Source organism: Chiloscyllium punctatum, chromosome 49 (assembly GCF_047496795.1).
Source record: "Chiloscyllium punctatum isolate Juve2018m chromosome 49, sChiPun1.3, whole genome shotgun sequence".
Classification (NCBI taxonomy): domain Eukaryota; kingdom Metazoa; phylum Chordata; class Chondrichthyes; order Orectolobiformes; family Hemiscylliidae; genus Chiloscyllium; species Chiloscyllium punctatum.
In genome coordinates this window covers 18,459,559-18,478,820 of record NC_092787.1, presented here as the reverse complement: position 1 = coordinate 18,478,820, position 19,262 = coordinate 18,459,559, and the positions used below count along the sequence as shown (strand labels likewise).

The 19,262-nt window shown below is 35.7% G+C and overlaps 1 protein-coding gene across 14 annotated transcripts in view; it reads left to right on the top strand.

Moving 5' to 3' along the window:
- fnbp1b (formin binding protein 1b) overlaps positions 1-19,262 on the top strand; it is a 228,252-nt gene that overhangs the window by 170,209 nt on the left and 38,781 nt on the right. For 10 of the 14 annotated variants that reach the window (XM_072565696.1, XM_072565695.1, XM_072565694.1 and 7 more), the window contains 3 exons: positions 8,668-8,682; positions 15,694-15,803; positions 18,869-19,001. In XM_072565696.1, coding sequence (XP_072421797.1) covers positions 8,668-8,682; positions 15,694-15,803; positions 18,869-19,001 — 258 coding nt within the window. The remainder of the gene's footprint in view (positions 1-8,667; positions 8,683-15,693; positions 15,804-18,868; positions 19,002-19,262) is intronic. The other 4 variants (XM_072565704.1, XM_072565700.1, XM_072565705.1 and 1 more) reach the window with 1 other exon arrangement.

Sequence of the window (19,262 nt, the reverse complement as noted above, 5' to 3'; positions counted from 1 at the left end):
TTAAATTCTCTTTAAACTCCCACATCTGACAAGAAGTACATATCACTGTACTAAAGGCCATTTTTGCTCCTTCACAATCTACAGACCCAGAAAATAACACCGTCTTATTCCTCTACAAAACACTGCCCCAGGTTAAATTAATAGTTATGGCTTATATTTTAAGTCTAATCAAGAGACATATCTCCAAAAACATATGATCAAGAAAGAATCCATTCTACTCACTACTGCAGATTCTCTGTCAGCCACACTTAAAACAACGATTAACTTAGTTGATTCTATGTTGTGAACTGGTTCCTCCAAGATTAGTTGTGAATTTCACTGTTTGTTAATTTTCCGAGACGCACTCCGATGTCCAGCGATACATGAATTCAAAATAGCAAAGGCAGTAACTGTGCAGGTTCGTTCGTTCTTTCTCTCTCTCTTTCTCTCTCGCTCTCTCTCGCAATGACCTCACCATATGCTTCCTTTGTCTGATCATCTTCCTTTTAAAACTGCTGTTGTTTTGACTTTTTTTTTCCAAAGTTCTAAAACAATAGCATATGAAACAGTTATTGCTGCTCCTGGAATTCGAGGAAATCACCTCCAGCACCTAAAATACCTCAAAAAAAAGCAGCTGTTACAGCCAGAAATTTTTCCCGTCCTCCATCTTGGATTACCCAGAATCCATGTTCATCAACAAAGGAAAGTCACTTTACATACCTTCGAAAATAAATTCAGGTAGATGAAGGAACACGGGTCCCCAGCTGCGAAAAGGTGGATATATAGGAATGATGTGCAGAGGTCAAATTAGGTAAACATACAGCACAGAACAAGTGAGTTGTACATCCTGCCTTCATCTAACACAATTAATATATTCTTCAATTCCTTTTTCTGATTTGCAGTTGTCTGGCTTTCCAGTACATATGATATTCACTTCTGCAACTCCATATGATACATTCTATATCCTATTCTCTGGATAAAAAGGTTTCTTCTAAGTTTCTTATTGAATTTAATAGCTATAGAGTCATAGACCTCGAAAGCACATAAAAGGGCCCTTCGGACCATTGAGTCAACACTGGTTAGAAACAACCACCTAATTATTCTAAATTATAGCTATTTTATACTTTTGACTTTTGTTTTGTACTCACCACACTAATGGAAACATATCTGACTACCCTGTCAAACCTCTTCATGGTTTTGAAGATCCTGACTTGATAAAGCACATAACTCCTTTCTGTGGATCAGAACACTTGATTGTATGTTAAACAGAATAAATGTTACAATTTGGAGACAACTTGCATTTCTAAAATCGATTCCCTGCTCCCAAATCCAAACTCCCCAAACATTTATACTGTTGTTTAAAAATGCTTAAGGTGTGCTTGTGCAAGTACTTACTTTGTGTTTTGCTGAGGTAAAGTTACCATTACACTGCATAGTTTGTCCTAGGGTAATTTTAATATTGACGAGTATTAGCATGATTAATTCAAAGATTTGGATTTTAATTTGTGCTGTGGCATGAAAGGAGACATGATCCAAGTAGTTAATTGATTAGTGAAGAGTGGGGTTATGATAAAGGCCGATCAGAGCATTCCTTGTGGTTGGTTTACCATATACCTGGAATATTATGCTTGTAAATAAAACCTACAAACCCAAAGACCAGGAAGCAACAGTACAGTACTAAAGACACAGTTTTGTTGTTAATTATTTCAGAGCTGCATGATTTTCCTTGTGGAAGTGTTGAAATAGAAGCTCTGTTGATCAATCCCAGTGATACAAGAATACTGACGATAAACGCAGAGATGCCTTTCTTCTTTGGTATCACCAGAACACCAGCTGTTAACCTCATCATTATGCTAATAAACAAATCTTTCATAAGATATAAAACAAAAAGGCTAAAGTTGCAGCACACAACAAAAATTCATCATGAGAATATTGTACCTTTTAAAGAAGAGATCATTATACCTAAACCTTATATTTTGAAATACAAATTTAATTCTAGCTCTGCCATGTACGGTTTATTGTAATGAGGTTAACTTATTTGTGTAAGTGGGGTTACTGACTAGAATTCACAATAACACATGGACTTGCTGCTTCATTGTTATGTGTTATTGCATCTCGTGGCTCTAAACCCCATCATAATTATCCATAGAGTAGTTGCTTGCTAATGCTATATTGAGAAGCATATGCAGGCTGAATACAATGAATCATAAGGTTGTGATTTTGTGTTTCTCATTGTTGGTTTTTAAAACTGTGATGTCGTTTTTGCCAAGAAGATAAACTATTTAAAGAAAACCTGAATCAGTGTTGTACTAAATTAATGTTCCCAAGTACTGGTTCTCATTAGCATGCTTTCATAGGAATAGAAGTACTTTAATGAAAATGTCCATATTTCCAAAATATTTCAACATTCTGGCAGTGTAACATACATGCTATAATATGATAGGCCATGATCTCATCTCTTTGAACATCTGTTTGTTTGAAATCTTCATCTCAGCCATGATAAATTTGTGCTATCGAATAGCGGACACTCATTTTTTCAGGCAAGAATGGAAAATAGACAAGTCATTTTGGAACTCTGGTACAAATGTACAGCTGGGAGTCGGTGACTGCATGCTGTGTACTAGGAAAAAGGAGCATCCACAGTGGGAGAAAATAATCAAGTCACTTTTTTCTTTTAATTTAAAAAAAAATGTAATTTTAAAACCATAATAAATTTTAGACAGTTAATGCAGAAAAAGGAGAAACTAGCAGATTTCTACTCTGGCAATAAGATTGTAATTTCCTCATCTTCCCAAGGCATTGATTCCTTATAGGATCACAATTATTTCTCTGGTTTTCACCCAACTGAACATTGAGTCCTAATTGTGTGATGCAGAATCAAAAACACCTGCTTGCTTCTGTATAGTGCTTTTGTGTACTCCCTTTAATGTAGTAGAATGTTCACGACGTTTCAAGTATCATACAAGGAGATTTCAGGACCATGATAGTAATTCCAAGTCCACCTACTTTCTCATTGTCCCCATCAGATTTCACTCCCTAATTTGAAAAATATATTGACGAGCAAGTATTTTAGATGCTTTAGGTGTTCATCCAATACTACCTAGATAATGCCAGTGAAACCCTCTTCAAAAAAAAGTGGGCCCCACTAATACATGTGAGGCTGGAAATAAAGCACAATATGGATTTTTTTTTCTGATGCATTGGCATGGGAATAATTGATTTTGCAATTGTGTGCTTAAAATGGAAAGTTAATTTCATACCATGAATATACCACTCTTTGGAGAGCAACAAAAAAATTCTATTATGGAGCTCAGCACTGTTGAGCCTACTTCTACCCTCAACCTTTAGAAACAAATACTTATCAAACAGTGGTGCATAATTTGAACATAACATCCACCTTAACTGAACGGTGCTGAGGCTAATTGTAGTATACATTACTGCCCCAGGTGAAGTTAACTAGTACAAAGTACCTTTAATCTCTCATTTGGCTTTCCAGTTTGACTTTTTTTTAATTCTGAAGGCTTTTGAATGAAAATTGTGAATCTTCAATTCCCAGTAAATAATATGTAATATAAGCATGCCAATTGAATAACGTACCACTGCAAAATAACAAAATTGAAAAACAGATGTGCATTTGAAGCTACTGCTGGCTTTTGAAATGGGATATTTAATGTATTTCAACAGTCGAACACACGCTCCCAAAGAGTTAAAGAAAGATTAATCCCAATTTTTCTCACAATTGTTATCCAAAGACCCCAAATGTTAAGTATATATGTGCAGCTGTTGAAAATAGCTGTAAAGTCTGTGATGTCAGCTATATGCTTGATAACATAACTCAAAGGTTAAAAAACAGTGATACTTGCAAATGATTGTACTGGACCTCCATTTTGAAGGATGCAAGATGAGTCAGATCAGTATGTTGCACTAACAAGATTTATGGTATTTTTTTCCTCTGGGACACTGCAACTCACTGCTTTTTAGGTGCAAAGTTAATACAAAATTTGTTTTGGCAATCACAGTAGCTGTTTATGGTTTTATTCCATACTGCAATAAAAATTAGAACTAATTCTCAGTCTTATGAAATCAACAGGGGCTGCATTTTCAGCCTGCAGTCAAGACAGGCATGAGAATAACAACCCCACACTGTGCCAGATGTAGACCTCAATGAGATTTTCAAAGTGGCAGGCTCACTGTCCTCACCGAATGATACAAAAGCATTGACTCTGCAGAATCAATATGAGGCATTGACAAAGTGTCGTCCTGTCAGTGCCGATGCAGGCACAGTACAACTCAAGGTGGAAGTGCTGACTCAACATTCCAAACAATTTTTCAAATAAAATTGCCCCAACCGGTCAGAATACACACACACACACACACACACACATATCCTCCACCTCAACCAGCTGGGGAGAGTGGCCTTATTACTTAAAATTGTTATCTGTCACTTATGTGCATAGTGCTATATCACTACTGGTCTGAGTTGTTTGAAATTGACCCTAAGGCAAGTCTGCTTTGGTTGGCCAGAGGTGCGGAATTCCAAGTCCGCCTACTTTCTCATTGTCCCCATCAGATTTTAATAGTTCACTCCCTAATTTGAAAAATATATTGACAAGCAAGTATTTAGATGCTTTAGGTGTTCATCCAATACTACCTAGATAATGCCAGTGAAACCCTCTTCAAAAATAAAAGTGGGCCCCACTAATACATGTGACGCTGGAAATAAAGCACAATATGGATAATGGAAAGTTAATTACATACCATGAATATACCACTCTTTGGAGAGCAACAAAAAATTCTTAGGATATAGATTTATGTTGGTTGCGGAGTGGGGAGGCATGAGGGGAAAAAAACTGTTCGTGAAGAAGTTTTGCCTGAAATCGCTGAGGTAGATGCCAAGAACTGTTTTGCTGTTGTGTTAGAGATAAAAATTTGGATCAGTATTTATGACCTGTAAACAGCTGAGCTAAACCCATGACAGTAGGGATCTTTTTCTCTTGCTGGCATGACCACTTCAACATGTTACTCAAATCTGCCTGCAGCCACATAAATGGAATAAGGTGATGGAAACAGCTACTTTTAAGAAGAGAAGAGGGTATTTCATGTAAATCAATGTAATTCCAAACAGATTGCGATTGACTCCTCAGTTTGTATTAAGCCATTTTTGCTTCTGGGATATGTGTAAGTCATAGACATGATTCTTCAGAGGAAATAGCTCATTTCAGCTGTAGGGTTACCTCTGATTTCTATGGAAAAAGAATGAAGTCATATTTTATGAAAATGTTGAGATCATCCACAATGGGTCATGCCAGAAATCTGAAAAGTATAGCCAACAATAAATTACAATCAGGTTTAAGATGATGAATAGCACTTGTGAAAAGTAAGTGTTGACTGCAGCGAGCCCAAGTACTGTACCAAACAGATAAAATTGGGTATTGTAGGTTGCATAGAAGAAATTTGTTATTTTACCTACCCTTTGGGGAATTTATTCACTTCATGAGGATTACTTCACTGCGCCTATTGAAGAATTGGGAAAAATAGGTCAGTACTTTGATCTTCTAACCTGTAGTGTATTGGACACCTACACTGTTGCTATCTCTAACCAGTGAATTAAGCACGTCTATCTACCCATGTTTTCAGTCGGGTAAGCTAAAGGAGAAATGTAGTGGAGTGAAAGGAAAATTGATGACAGCAAATTCACATTTGATGATGTAATTTTTGAGAAGGCATGCTGATATGGATTCTGCGTTTGGGGCATTAATTCACAGCTCTGAATTTTGTAGCTGTAGTTAAAATAGTTTAGGTAATGAACTAACCTCTTGTTGAACAGCACTTATAAAACTTAAGATCACATCTAACTAACATTAGGATTGCGGCTAGTCTAGGTACTTTTTGTAAAAACCTTTTTCTGAGGTAATGCATCAATATTACAATATTTTACAGTAATGTTAGCCATAATTGAGTCTTGCATAAAATAATTTAAAATTTTAGTTTAAATATTTGAATAAAGTAAATTAAGTTTTGAATCCAGAATAAATACTTTGTGCTTAATGTGTAGTTATCTAAGGCCAGAAGGATGTACACTGTAGAATAACATTTGTGTTTATTTAGAATTTAGATATTTATGAAGATTTGTCATTCATTTTCCAATTAATTAATTCCTAGAATAATGGGCATCACTGGCTTGGCTAGAATCTATTGCCTATCCCAAGTTACCTTGAATTCAGTTGAATTCTGTTTGTTTGATTTTGTTATGCATAGTTTTAATTTTATTTTTGGTTCTGTTTTAAATACCTGATAATTATTATTCTGACTTGATGTCACTTGAATTATCAACATACTAAGCCAGTTGAAAAGCTGAAAATGATTTTATTCCGTTGAACTTAATTTAAGGATTGTCTATGTTTGATACAAAAAAACCTATTTTGGCATTTCAGTTTCCTATTTTTAGTTAATTCTTCTGTCCCCAAAGGAATAATTTCTTTTTCCATTTGAGAGTTTTTAAAGGCAATTTAACAACATTTTTTTATAGCATTAGAGTTTAGTTTAACTAAATTTCGATTTTAAAATCCTGTTTTATTTTTTCCAGAGCACAAGATATGTAGTACATTAAATGTGAAGCTTTTCATGTTTGTGTTGTGCTAGTAGTTTGTCTGTTAGAAAAGCTTCTGTTACATCTTCATTGTTCTGGGCTAAGGTTCATAAGGTGGCCATTCTGTTATGTTATTGGAATGTAAATAACATGGTTTTGGCAGTAAGGTTTGTGACATGTAAAGCAATATTCTTGGTTGTACTTAATTATGATATGTTGGCTTTCACTATGAATCACTCACCATAAGGGCATGGGAAACACATGCCATTCAGCCCATCCAACACTTATTCTTCAAATCTAAGTGTCTGTTTTTAAAACACTAATGTCTATAAGGTACAGTGAGGGGGTGGTGGGCAGGAAATACTTAAATTGTCTTTGGTTTTTGTTTTATATAGAAACCATGGTACCTCGAAGTTAAGCACTTGAATGTAAAATTCAAACTTTGATGTAGGCTTTTACTCACTGAACATTACTTGATTTTGTTTAGTAAGTATTTCTAGCTTTTAGCCAAGTTGGTGAATGGAGCATTATTTGAAAGCACAGTGTTTCTTCATTGTTTGTCTTGTTTAGTTGAAGTGGCATTTGTTGTTGACTGAGTATCTGTGGGCATGAGTTTCAGCAATAGTTAGAACGTTACTGAAAATTGTACATGTTTTTGAATATTCTTTAATTAATAGAAAAGACTCTGCTTGATTCTCATATAGTACCTGCAAATTATCTGAATAATGTAGTAGAAAAACTGTGATGTGACATCAAAATGTAACAATATCATCATCCCAATAAATTGTACTTGCAAGTTTAAACTTGCATCATGAGCACTTTGCCTTGGAATGCAGTAGTCTACAGGCTCCAAAATCAGTCACAACATATCTGACACATTGCCATTAATCAGACCACTGGTAGTGTACTACATTGTAAAAGATGGTATGTTTTGATTCTGTACAGGTGAAATGCGGAAAGGATTGAAAATGAGAAAATTGAGCTCTCTGGAATTTAAACAATGTTGTATTATCCTTATAATACTGTATGGAACAGAGGATATGGAGCAGAAAATAACATCATTTTTATATTTCATTAATATGCATCACACTCTAATTCACAAGCAAGTAGTAAATAGCATTTTTCCTAATCAGTGATTTGTAAACAGCTAATGCGTATTTTCCATTGCATATTCTGAAGGCACTTCAATTGCATGATGATATGAGAAGTATCTGCTAAAACATGCAAATAGTGATTGTGGCGAAGAGAATGAGAGACCTCGGATGTCATTTTGAATATCACTAATAAGCTTGCATTAGACTAAATTTGCAGTTGTAATAGCGCTTGTCAGAAAGACCAAAGAGAATATTTATGTTGTAACTAGAAATTAGGGATGTAAGGATGATATTTGATTTGCAGCATGTGATGGTCCCCAAGCTGCTGCAATTATGAAAATATGACAGTGAATGCAAGTTAGATTGATAGAGGGAGAAAGTGAGGACTACAGGTGCTGGAGATCAGAGTCAAGAGTGTGCTGCTGGAAAAGCACAGCTAGTCAGTCGGCATCCGAGGAGCAAGAGGTCGGCATTTCAAGCATAAGCTCTTCATCAGGATTCACTCCTGATGAAGAGCTTACGCCTGAAACATCGATCCTCCTTCTCCTTGGATGTTGCCTGACCAGCTGTGCTTTTCCAGCACCACACTCTCAGGAAGTTAGATTGATGTCTTAGAATTTAGCTTAGTCTTTGGTAGAAATTTTACAGAATCCTGTTTCTGAAAGTAAACAGTGCTGGACAAAGTCCAGTAGAGTTGATTGTATATAGCCTGTAGTAGGAATAGACATAATGCTCTGACTGTTTCATTCTCTTATGTTCTTATTTGATATTGTTCAAACCTTGCACTAATATTGTACAGTTTTTTTACTGTACGATAATATAATTTTCACATCCTCATGGATCATTTTAAGATGGCTTCCTTATGAACCAGGTTCACTAATGTTCACAATGTTCATTCAATACAGATAATTCTTAAGAAGAATTTTCAAACACGTAATCATCTTCTATTGACTTGTCAATTTTTGTTTTCTTTTTCCAACCTTTCCTCTCCAATTTTGCGTGAAGCTTTCTCTCAAACTGGTAAGCAATGTTGGATTTTGTGTGTCTGTTCAAGTTCTAATATGATTTACCAATCCTGTTAACCACCTGTGAAGTTAATTGTGATGATCTTGTATTTGTCTTTTGTCCATGTCTGTTTTGTTTTGTCAGAAAACTTTGAATGTACAGGCCTGGAATCTAATTGAGGTGATCATGGTATCTTGGTCTTAATTAAAGCTTTAAGCAATTAACGTGCAATTAAAAGTGCAGCATTTTTTCTGTTGATCTTCATATATCTGATTTATAATGCTAATAAACTAAATAATTTATATGTATTTTGTGTGATAAGTTTGTGTATCTAAGCACATATGTTAATTTTACTTGTCCACATACAGACTCTTGGTACATTAGTCCAAGTACGTCAACTGTAAATAATCCACATATGGCCTATATTGAGGTTGGATTATAGAATATTTTCTATATTCTAAGGTCACAATACATGCAGGTATTGAAAAAAGAAAGTTTACTATTGACTTCAATTTATTTTCCATCAAGGTACAATTACTTTTACACTTTTATTTACACAGAGTGGTTAGTGTTGGGATGAACTGCCAAAAGTAGTGGTGGACACAGGTACAGTTAGAATGTTTAAAAGACCTTTTGGATAATTGCTTGAGCAGAAAAGGTTTGATAGGGATATGACCCAGACATAGACAGGTGGGGCTAGTTTAGTTTAGGACCATGGTTGCCATGGACAAGTTGGACCAAAGGGTCTGTTTCCATGCTGTATGACTCTCTGACTTCAGTTCTTTGCCTGTCATTGACCTTTTGAGAAGCCTTGCATACCCTTACTATATTTATCAGAATATTCATCATTCATTGCTGGCAACTTATATTTTCCTGTTTCTGTAAAGGTGAAGAAAAAATACTTAAAACCTTCCTTAGTCGATTAGGCTAGAATTCTTCTTTTTTTCATATACACTTGAGGAAAATGTGTCTCTTGTAATGTCAGTTATTGAAGTTTGAGCAGTTTGAACCATGGATTCACCCTCAAAGAAGGAGTAATGAAATTGCAAGAGTCCAAATTTGAAGAGACTGCACTGATAAAGATGACAGAGTTAACAGAAATCGCTAACAGAAACATGATCCCATGAATTCAAGCATGAATCTCAGTTGTGTCTTGTATTATTCATATTATCTGGATAGCTGTCAGAATTTTAACCAAATTTTGTAAAGTAAGTGTCTCTCGTTTATTTAACGGATCATTGTCTGAAATACTTTGTAGAAAAAAAACTAGTCTAGTATTGAATGTCAAAAATTATCTTTTCATGTTCAGTGTGTAGTTAATTTTCTTAAAACTGGTTATCTCTTTCCAATAATGCTACCAAACACTTTGCAAAACATTACATATTTTTTCTCAATGCTCTCAAAACAGCAGGATTCTTTACAAATCTGAGAATTTGTCTCCCAAAGTTATAATCAGGTAATCCAAAAGAATAGCATTCATCCACTTTCACAAACTCAAAACACGTATATCCTAACTTGACCTTATTTGCAATTGCTTCACCTGTACTTTGAAAATATTTCTTGAACATTTATTTTCAATGGGAGATCTTTTTCCCATTTGGCAAAATTACAGATATTGAAGGGACATGCTTTTTTTCGCAGTGAAACTAACACTCAGATCAGATTAAGAAAGCTAGAAGGGATGCCGTAGCTTTGGGGTTTTCAATATAACGGGGTTTTGAAGTTCTAATGTCAAGTGAAGCAAAGAAGTATAATACGTAACTATGAAGCTAAATGCTCAATATAAATAAAAAGCTTCTTTATGATCAGTGTTCAGTGAACCTTTATCACAATTTTGCATGCAGCCAGTATCTCAGAATTGTTACAGTGCAGAAGCTGGCCATGTGGCCCGTTGTGACTGCACCAGTTCTCTAAGCATTTCTCTGTCGTCTTCCTTTTCCTTGTAACTCTGTGCATTATTTCTATTTAAATAATTATCTGCTGTTACCTTGAATGCCTCAGTTGAACCTGTCTTCACCACCCTTCCAAGTAGTGTATTCCAGATCCTAACTACTGCCTCTGTCAAAAAGTTTTTTGTTCACCCTTGCAAAAATGCCAAAACTGTACCATCTGGCTCGCAATTCTTTTATGAGTGGGAAGTTTCCCCTAATCTGCTGTCTAGAACTGTCATGTGTTTGGAAACTTCTTTCAAATCTCCCATTATCTTTCCCCTCTACAAGGAGAACAGCCTCAATGTTTTCAGTTTTTCACTAAACTGAGGTGTTTCATCCCTTAAAATGTTTTGTAAGTCTCTTCTGCACACACTTTAATGCATTTGCGTCCTTCCTATAGTATAGCACCCAGAAATTTATGCAATTCTCCGGTTGCAGACTAACCACTGTCCTACAGCAGTTCATCATAACCTCCTTAATGCTCCTGGAATACTTTATGCTTTCTTAATAGCATTTTCAACCTGTCTGGCCACTCTTAATGACTAATGTACATATACACCCAGGTCTGACTGCTCCAGCACACAATTTAGAATAGAGTTCTTCACTTGATAACAAGCAGAGAATGCAGGTGAAACTCTAGTCTGAAAGCATCTGTGGAGAGAGAAACAGTTACCATTTTGAGCCCAGTATGACGCCTCTTCTGAAGTTCTGAAAAAGAATCATTCCAGACTCAAAACGTTAACTCTGAATCTTTCTCTACAAATGCCATCAGATCTGAGTTTTTCCAGCATTGTTTGTTTCAGATTTCCAGCATCTATAATATTTTGCTTTTGCTCTTTTTTATTGATACTGTTGCTGCAAGTTTGTACAAAGAGATTTCAAGATTGGACAAATCTGAAGGGCATATCTGACACAGTGTGCATAAATAAGACCATACCTTTGGCAATAATTTAACTGATGTGTAGTGTATAAATAGTTAGGTTGCAGAATAACAAAAATGATTTCAAAGTTATTTCTATCTTCTGTTATTCCACAGACTCAAAGCAGGATTTTAAACACTTATTTGACAAAATACTTGAGACATTTAGGAAAATTCAGCACCTTTTGTTTATATGCAATTCCTGGCCAAAATCTTTTGAAGCTTTCTTCCCTACCCGTCCCCGTCCTGTATTGTATAACCAGAGAAGTAAGTTTACCATTACTGCTTGCTGGCCTTTAGTGGGCAGAAGCAATATAAATTTAATTTCTGATGGGGCACCTCCACCAAAGTCTGCTTCTCAATAATCTGGCCTAGATAGGGAAGTCCAAAATTAGATGGCATAGATTTAAGGTGATGAGGTAAAATTTAAAGGGACCTAAGGGGCAACTTTTCACCCAGAGGGTGATACATATGTGGAATGAACCTCTAGAGGAAGTGGTGGAGCTGGGTACAAATACAACATTTAAAAGTCGTCTGGATGGGTATAAAATAGGAAGAGTTTAAAGGGATATTGGACTAGATTAATTTAGGATATCTGGTCGATATGGACGAGTTGAGCTGAAGGATGTGTTTCCATGCTGTACATCTCTATGACTCTATGGCTTGCAACAATTTTCATGAATGCTCATATTGTAAATTTCAGTGTATCACAGAACAATTAAGTTACTGTGCTGTGCATTGAAATGAAAATATACAATGTAGTATGCAGAATTTATACACTACAAAGCAAGAATAGGATGACACAGAATTTAATTGGCTCTTTATATTTAACCATTGAATGGAAAGTTTGCTCCTCCTGGGTACCCACATTTTGGGTATCTAAAAATTTTTGCATTTTGGTTTTGCATAGTAGAATTCAATCTCCAAACAAGAATACAGTGTTCAATTTTCTACAAAAGATGAATTAGCCTCTTTAGAGTAACTAAGATCACTTAAAAGTGCAAACAAAGGTGTTATGAGTTTTATCACTAGTCTATTACATGCACCTCTATTCACACAAGAAAAAACATTAGAAAGATATGATTGGAAGTGTTTTAATGATCATTGATCGTAGTGTCAGCATTACTGAAATGTTTGTTTCAGTAACCTCACCTATTCATGAAACTGCTATGTGAATTTTTTAAAATTGCAGTACAGTGTGAATGGATTTTCAATTTAGAATTAATCTAATTCAAATTTGGAACGATGTTTAGTCTTCAGCTTTCATTTGTTTAAAACCTTTTTTTTAAAAGCAATGTATGAATTGATATACACACAATGACAATGAAAGCAATGAATATTAGCAGAAATAACTTTTTATGTGTGAGAATGTATTTGGAGTACATGTAGACCTTCACCTGCAATTATGTTTTGGCTTTAGCGTGTTGTTAATATTAATGATACCTGGCAGAGCTTAGAGCAAACTTACTGAATGTGTAAAGCTGGCCATCAAGAAGACCTTCGGCTTATTGACCAGAATTTTTTTTTGTATTTTCACCTTCATTATATCCTTTTGAAATAGCTAACATGCCAAGAGGTACAGATTGTACGTGGGGTAATGGATTCTAAAACTTTAAAAGAGTCTGATAAAGTCAGGCATCTGTGTCCAAATTCCTGTTGGGATTCGACTTTACATGAGTAGTTTTCATAAACTGTACACAGGAGATGCTAACTTAACTGTCTTGCAAATCTGGGTTTGAAGAAACAGACTGGCAATGCCATTGTTTGAAAGTAGCAACATCGTTAGAATTCTCCACACCAGCACAATTTCTTTTTGAAAGTACCACCTTATATGAAGAGTATTTTTGTGTAGCTGGTTTCTCTCTGTCCTGAATGTTTTCAGTCAAACACATGGTTAGTTACCTGATTCAGAAGCAGGCAAAAAAAGCCCAAAGAACTGTGGATGCTGGAAATCAGACAAAAACAGAAATTGCTCGGAAAACTCTGGTCTCGCAGAATCTTTTAAGAAAAAGTCGAATTAATGTTTCAGGTCCAGTGACCCTTCTTCAGAACTAGAGTTTAAAACTAGCTTTCTCTCAACAGATGCTGCAAGGCCTGCTGAGTTTTCTCAACAATTTCTGTTTTTGTTTCTGATTTCCAGCATGTGCAGTTCTTTAATTTGTTTGCTTAATGTTTAATTCACTGCTACATCCCTTCCCAGGTATGCCCACCTTGATCACCTCTAGCTGCACTTCTATTAGAAGCAGGCAACCTCTGAACTGCTCCAGTGCTTTAAACCTCTTGGAATGGGAATATTGGGGCAATAAAAGCTGACAAATAAAGGAGTTAGTCATCTGTAATACCTGTATTCCCTTCTGAATTATTTGCTATGGATTTGTCTCTTTATTATCTTTATGTGGAGGGGTATCCACAATAAAGATATTGTGAAACCCTTTATCTTTTAGCACTGCACTCCACAGTGTACACAAGATGCATCAAGACTGAACTACTTTCACAAGAACAACATTAAAAAACATCAGTTTTCAGACTTTGCATGTTGTTGTCACAAAATCTGCATTGTGGAATATTATTTTTCACAGTATGAAAGAACATACATGCACTGCAAGGTGCAGTAAAAATTGAGTTACATAACTAAAATATTGTACATTGCTGATTAGCTTTAACTGACTAAGTTAAATTTTGTGGAAGTGCATGCATCAGAAAGGGAACTCTGCAGATTAATTTTCCCTCTTAATGCTTTATAGTACCTTTTAAATGCACTAATTGTTGTATGAGGGTAAAGACTAATCAATTAGCCAGTGCTACTTTTGGAATTATTGTCATTCAATCTATATTCATTTTTTAAAAAATCATTTACCAGCATTATTTTTAATGTAATCCTTTCCTGTCCAGGCAATGCACAAATATCTTTCTGGTTTGAAGTTGGAATTTGAGAATGTACTTCCTCCATGATTAAAGAGCAATGGAAGAACACATCAGATTTCTCTGATATTAATCTAAAGTAATCATTTAGCCTGCTTAGATTTATTTTGATTTCTCCAAGTGTGACAACATTCAGTTTGATGGTTAGAAGCAGCTGCTTATATTTTTAACAATTTTAATTTCTATGATTTGCCCTTAATTATAACATGGCTGGTATCTTCCAAAAAAATGCTTGGACTAAGTCTGAAAGTAGAAGAACTTGGAGGAGGGTAACCCATCATCTATAAAGATAGAACAGCCCACCAAATCTCCAGCAAGTAGCTGGGCTTTCTACCAGGATTAGGGATAAGGAAATGGCAGCTGCCAAGAGCTGCCAGTCAATTCAGAGGTCAGAACTCCAACAGTCCCATGCCAAAGGTCATGGCTACGCTAAAATGGCCCCTTCTTTCACATTCCCCACATAGATGATTATCCATTGAAAAGGTAAGTGGTATTTGAGGGTGAGGGGGGATAGACAATTGTTTCTGGTGTTCACGATTATGGGAAGACTGGGACAGGGGGATTGGACGCAGGGGTAAATGATGGCTCTCAGTGACCACCAACCTGCCCTAGGTCTAGTCCTTAAGTTGTGCAGAGATCAAGGGCACAGCTTCCAATTGATAACTGTGGCCCAGGTGGTCATTAAGTTCACTTTCTAATGTTGTTCTGGAAGATATCTCATGACTGCATTGTCCAGCGTTGAGAACATGGAGCACATACTGTAAAATATCCATCGGAAATGACAATTAAATTCCCCAGTGTTTCTGGGGATCCTATGTTAGTGGGATGCTGCCAAAATTGCAAAAGAATTTCAACTGGCAACTGATTCATATTTTATGAAGTAATTGGAATACTATGAGTAAATGCACACAAATATTCGTGTGTGAGAGTTTCTACTGTGTCAGGAATCCTTTTCTGAACTAAGCACAAAACATTATAGGAAACAGTACACCAACTCCAAGTCAAATGAAAAATATACTTGATGAAGGTCTGTATCTAGTTTTAATTAACTGGTGGTTAAAGCCGGCAAATGGTCTGCACAATGGCACTAAGGCTAAATTATTTTAGTTTTGACATATTAGAACTCCTGGACAAGAAAGGTTTCTCTTTACAATGACTGTCGCTTTACTAAAGTTTGGCACCCAGACAAAAATATGACTCCAAAAATATAAATCCTGCTTGAGATTCTGACTTTGATGATTGTGATTTACACAGGGCTCAGGACCAGAAGACTTCAGCAATCTTCCACCTGAGCAGCGAAGAAAGAAACTTCAGCAAAAAATTGATGAGATTAACAAAGAAATCCAAAAAGAATCTGATCAAAAGTAAGTGTGATGCTTCACAAAAAAGAGATTTTTTTTTTCCATTTGTATTGACTGCTCACCATATATGAGGCATAAGTCAAAAGTGTGACCGAATACTCTCCACTTGAGTGGATGAGTGTTGAAGCTTAACACAATCGAGATCAAAATAGTCCACTTGATTAATACTACATCCACAAACATTCACCCCCACCACTACTGACTTTCGTATCAGCAGTATTTACCATCTACAAAATGCACAATAGAAATTCAGAACATTCAAAGCTTGAGATCATTACCATCTAGAAGGACAAGGGCAGCAGATAAATGGGAGCACCACTACATACTAGTCCTCCTCCAAGCCACTTATCACCCTGTCTTGGAAATATATTGCCTTCCTTCATTGTCACTAGGTAAAGATCCTGGAAATCAGTCCCTGAAGGCATTTTGGATCTACCCAAAGTACACAGACTGCAGAGGTTCAAGAAGGTTCACCACTACATTTTCTATGGTAAATAGGAATGGGCAATAAACTACAGAATTGTTATAGCATAGGAAGAGACCATTCAGCCCATTGTGCCTGCACTGGCTCTGTCACTTAATATCAATCTCCTACCTTTTCCTCAAATCCCTACACACTATTTCTATCCAAATAATCATCCAAAACCTTAGATTGTCTCAATTGAACTTGTCTTCATCACATTTCCAAGCATTCCATACCCTAATTAGCTGCTTGAAAAAAACTTTCATCACTCCTGCTTTGTTTTTATGTTACTTTAAATCTTTGCCCTCTTATTTTTGATCCTTTTTGAGTGGGAATTACAATCCTATCCAGCCTGCTCATGATTTGAAAAACCTGTACCTAATCTCCTGTCAGTAGGTTTCTCTCCAAGCAGAGCACTCACAACTTCTTAAATCTATCCTAATATCTAAAATTTCTCATTCCTAGAACCATTCTTGTACATTGCTTCTGCACTGTCTCCAAAGCATTCACATCTTTGCTATAATGCGGGACCCACAACTGTACACCATATTCCAGCTGAAATCTGACAGGTGTCTTGTTCGAGGTCAACATCACCTACCTTCTCTTGTACTCCATTAATGAAGCTGAGAACACTGCATACTTCAACTGCCCTCTCCACGTGCTCTGTCACCATCGTTGTGCACGTATATACCCAAGTCCTTGAAAACTTCTATGCTCTTTAGAATTATATCCCAGATTTTGTATTTCAATGTTTTCCAGCCAAAGTGGTACATTAGCCCAGCCAGCAACACCCACGTCCCATGAGTGATTTTTCTTTTAATGAGTTAAAAAAATGTTAAGGTAATGACAGTACTGGCAACAATAATTATCTGTTAAATGTCTATAAACGTGTTTCACATCTTGAATTCGAAACTTGAATTAACTATCATTTTACTGTTCATCTCCCTTCATTTGTTTCTCAGGAAATATTTCAGCAGGTAGTTGATTGTTTTTAAAAAACAAAAATCTTAGAGAAATAAGTATTAATTCATTAAGTATTTGGTGAGTTGAGTCAACAAAGAAGTGTCTTTTTACACTGAATTTTGACATTGGATTTTTTTAAAAATTCTGCATAATTTGTATAATAGTTTCTCAGTATTCTCAAATATCAGTATCAAAGAAGAAGGCAAGGAGACTTTACACTTTATCAATAAAATAAACTAGTTGTTTAAAGAAGTTAGAAGAGATGGAGGCAGACATTGTTAACTGTGCATTTTTTAAAATTAACGTTATATTAAAAAATTGCTTGGAGATCTGTGCTTGAAGTGTTGGATTGTCTTGAAAATCCAAAAAATATGCAAAGAAATCTTTTGGCCTACTCCAGTTATTTTAAGTATTTTTTTTTCCAAAGTGTTGGTGTTGAAGAGATTCACACATGTTAGTGTTATTGAAAGTGGAATACTTTTCAGTTTTGGCATACGGTATAATAAAGTCCATTTTTGTGCTTTATGTTCAACCACAGTTCGTTCAGCTCCACAGTGCCAGAATGAAATTTAATTTCCTGTATCAACCTTATCAAGTCTAATAGTACAATTTATTTTGAAATTGCCCAAATTCTATTCATACAGTGTTGTCATAGCAACAGAAAAGAAACTATCACTTACACATTCTTGTTTAAGCTCCTGAATCAACGTAGGATTTTGATGTGTTGTGCCCAGATTAATAGTTTGGACCTCTGAATTACTGGTGTAGCGATACTACCACTTAATGATCAGGAAGAAAAATGAATTACGTATTCAGATTGCAGATATCATTGTTAGAAGGACTTGTAAGTTCAGCATATTGAAGAGTAAAGTTATAGAGGATCATAGACCAAAGATTGCATAACATTATGGACATGAAGTTCAGTAGATAGAAGGTACTGTAATGGTCATGTCACTAGACAAGTCATCCAGACCCCAGGCTAATGTTCTAGGATGTGGTTTCAAATTCCACATGGAATTTAAATTCAATTAGTGAAATCCAAAAGTGAAAGCAAGTCTGAGAATTGGTGACCATGAAGCAATTATCAGTTGTCATTTGGTTTACTAATCACTTTTATGAATTTATCTGAATACCACAGTATGCCAGACCAAAATATAATTGACTCTTAACTGCCTTCTGATGAGACCTAGTAAGCTGCATGGTTCAAGGGCAATTAAGGTTGGAGAACAATGCCAGTGACACCCACATCCCATGAAAGAATAAAGAAAAAACATTCAAAGTGTGAAATCATTGAGACAGACATATCGGGAGAGACAGTACACATGTGTAAAGAGCAATCCAAAAGGATAGTAGAAAGTTGGTCTATGTTCTCAAGAGACAGTGCTTTAGGTAACTGGAACCTTGTTCAGCATCCAACAAAAACAAAGTGCTTGAGAAACTCCGTAGATCTGGCAGCTTCTGCAGAGAGAGAGAGTTCATGTTTAAAATCCTTTGACCCTTTTGATGTGCATTTGTCTAATTTTCTTGCAAAACAAGTAATTGTCCAGTAATCTGGTAATTTTTACCTTAATTTGGTTTGTTTGAGTGAACTCCAACTGCAACATAAATTGGCACACTGAATTTATATTTTTTAATCCTCAAGAGATGGTTTAATGAAAATGAAGGATGCATACATCAAGAATCCACAACTGGGTAGGCCGGAGACTGTGGATCCCAAACTGGCAGAAATTGAGCAAACAATTGAAAAACTGCGACAAGAGAGTCAGAAATTTGAGGTAATGTATGAATGATTTGAATAAATGTTATTTTTGTATTTTCCAGACCTATACGAAACTACTATAATCTCTAAATCTACCCGTATCCTTTCTGGTTTGTATTCCTGAACCATTAATCCTGAAATAAATGTTACTCATGAGTTAATTTGTCAACATGATAAATAATACTTAGCAGAAAGTTTTGAAAATCGTTTACCTTCTACTATTTAATTAATGAGACTTTCCATCTAAATCAAATTGTGCTGCTTGTTAACATCTTTT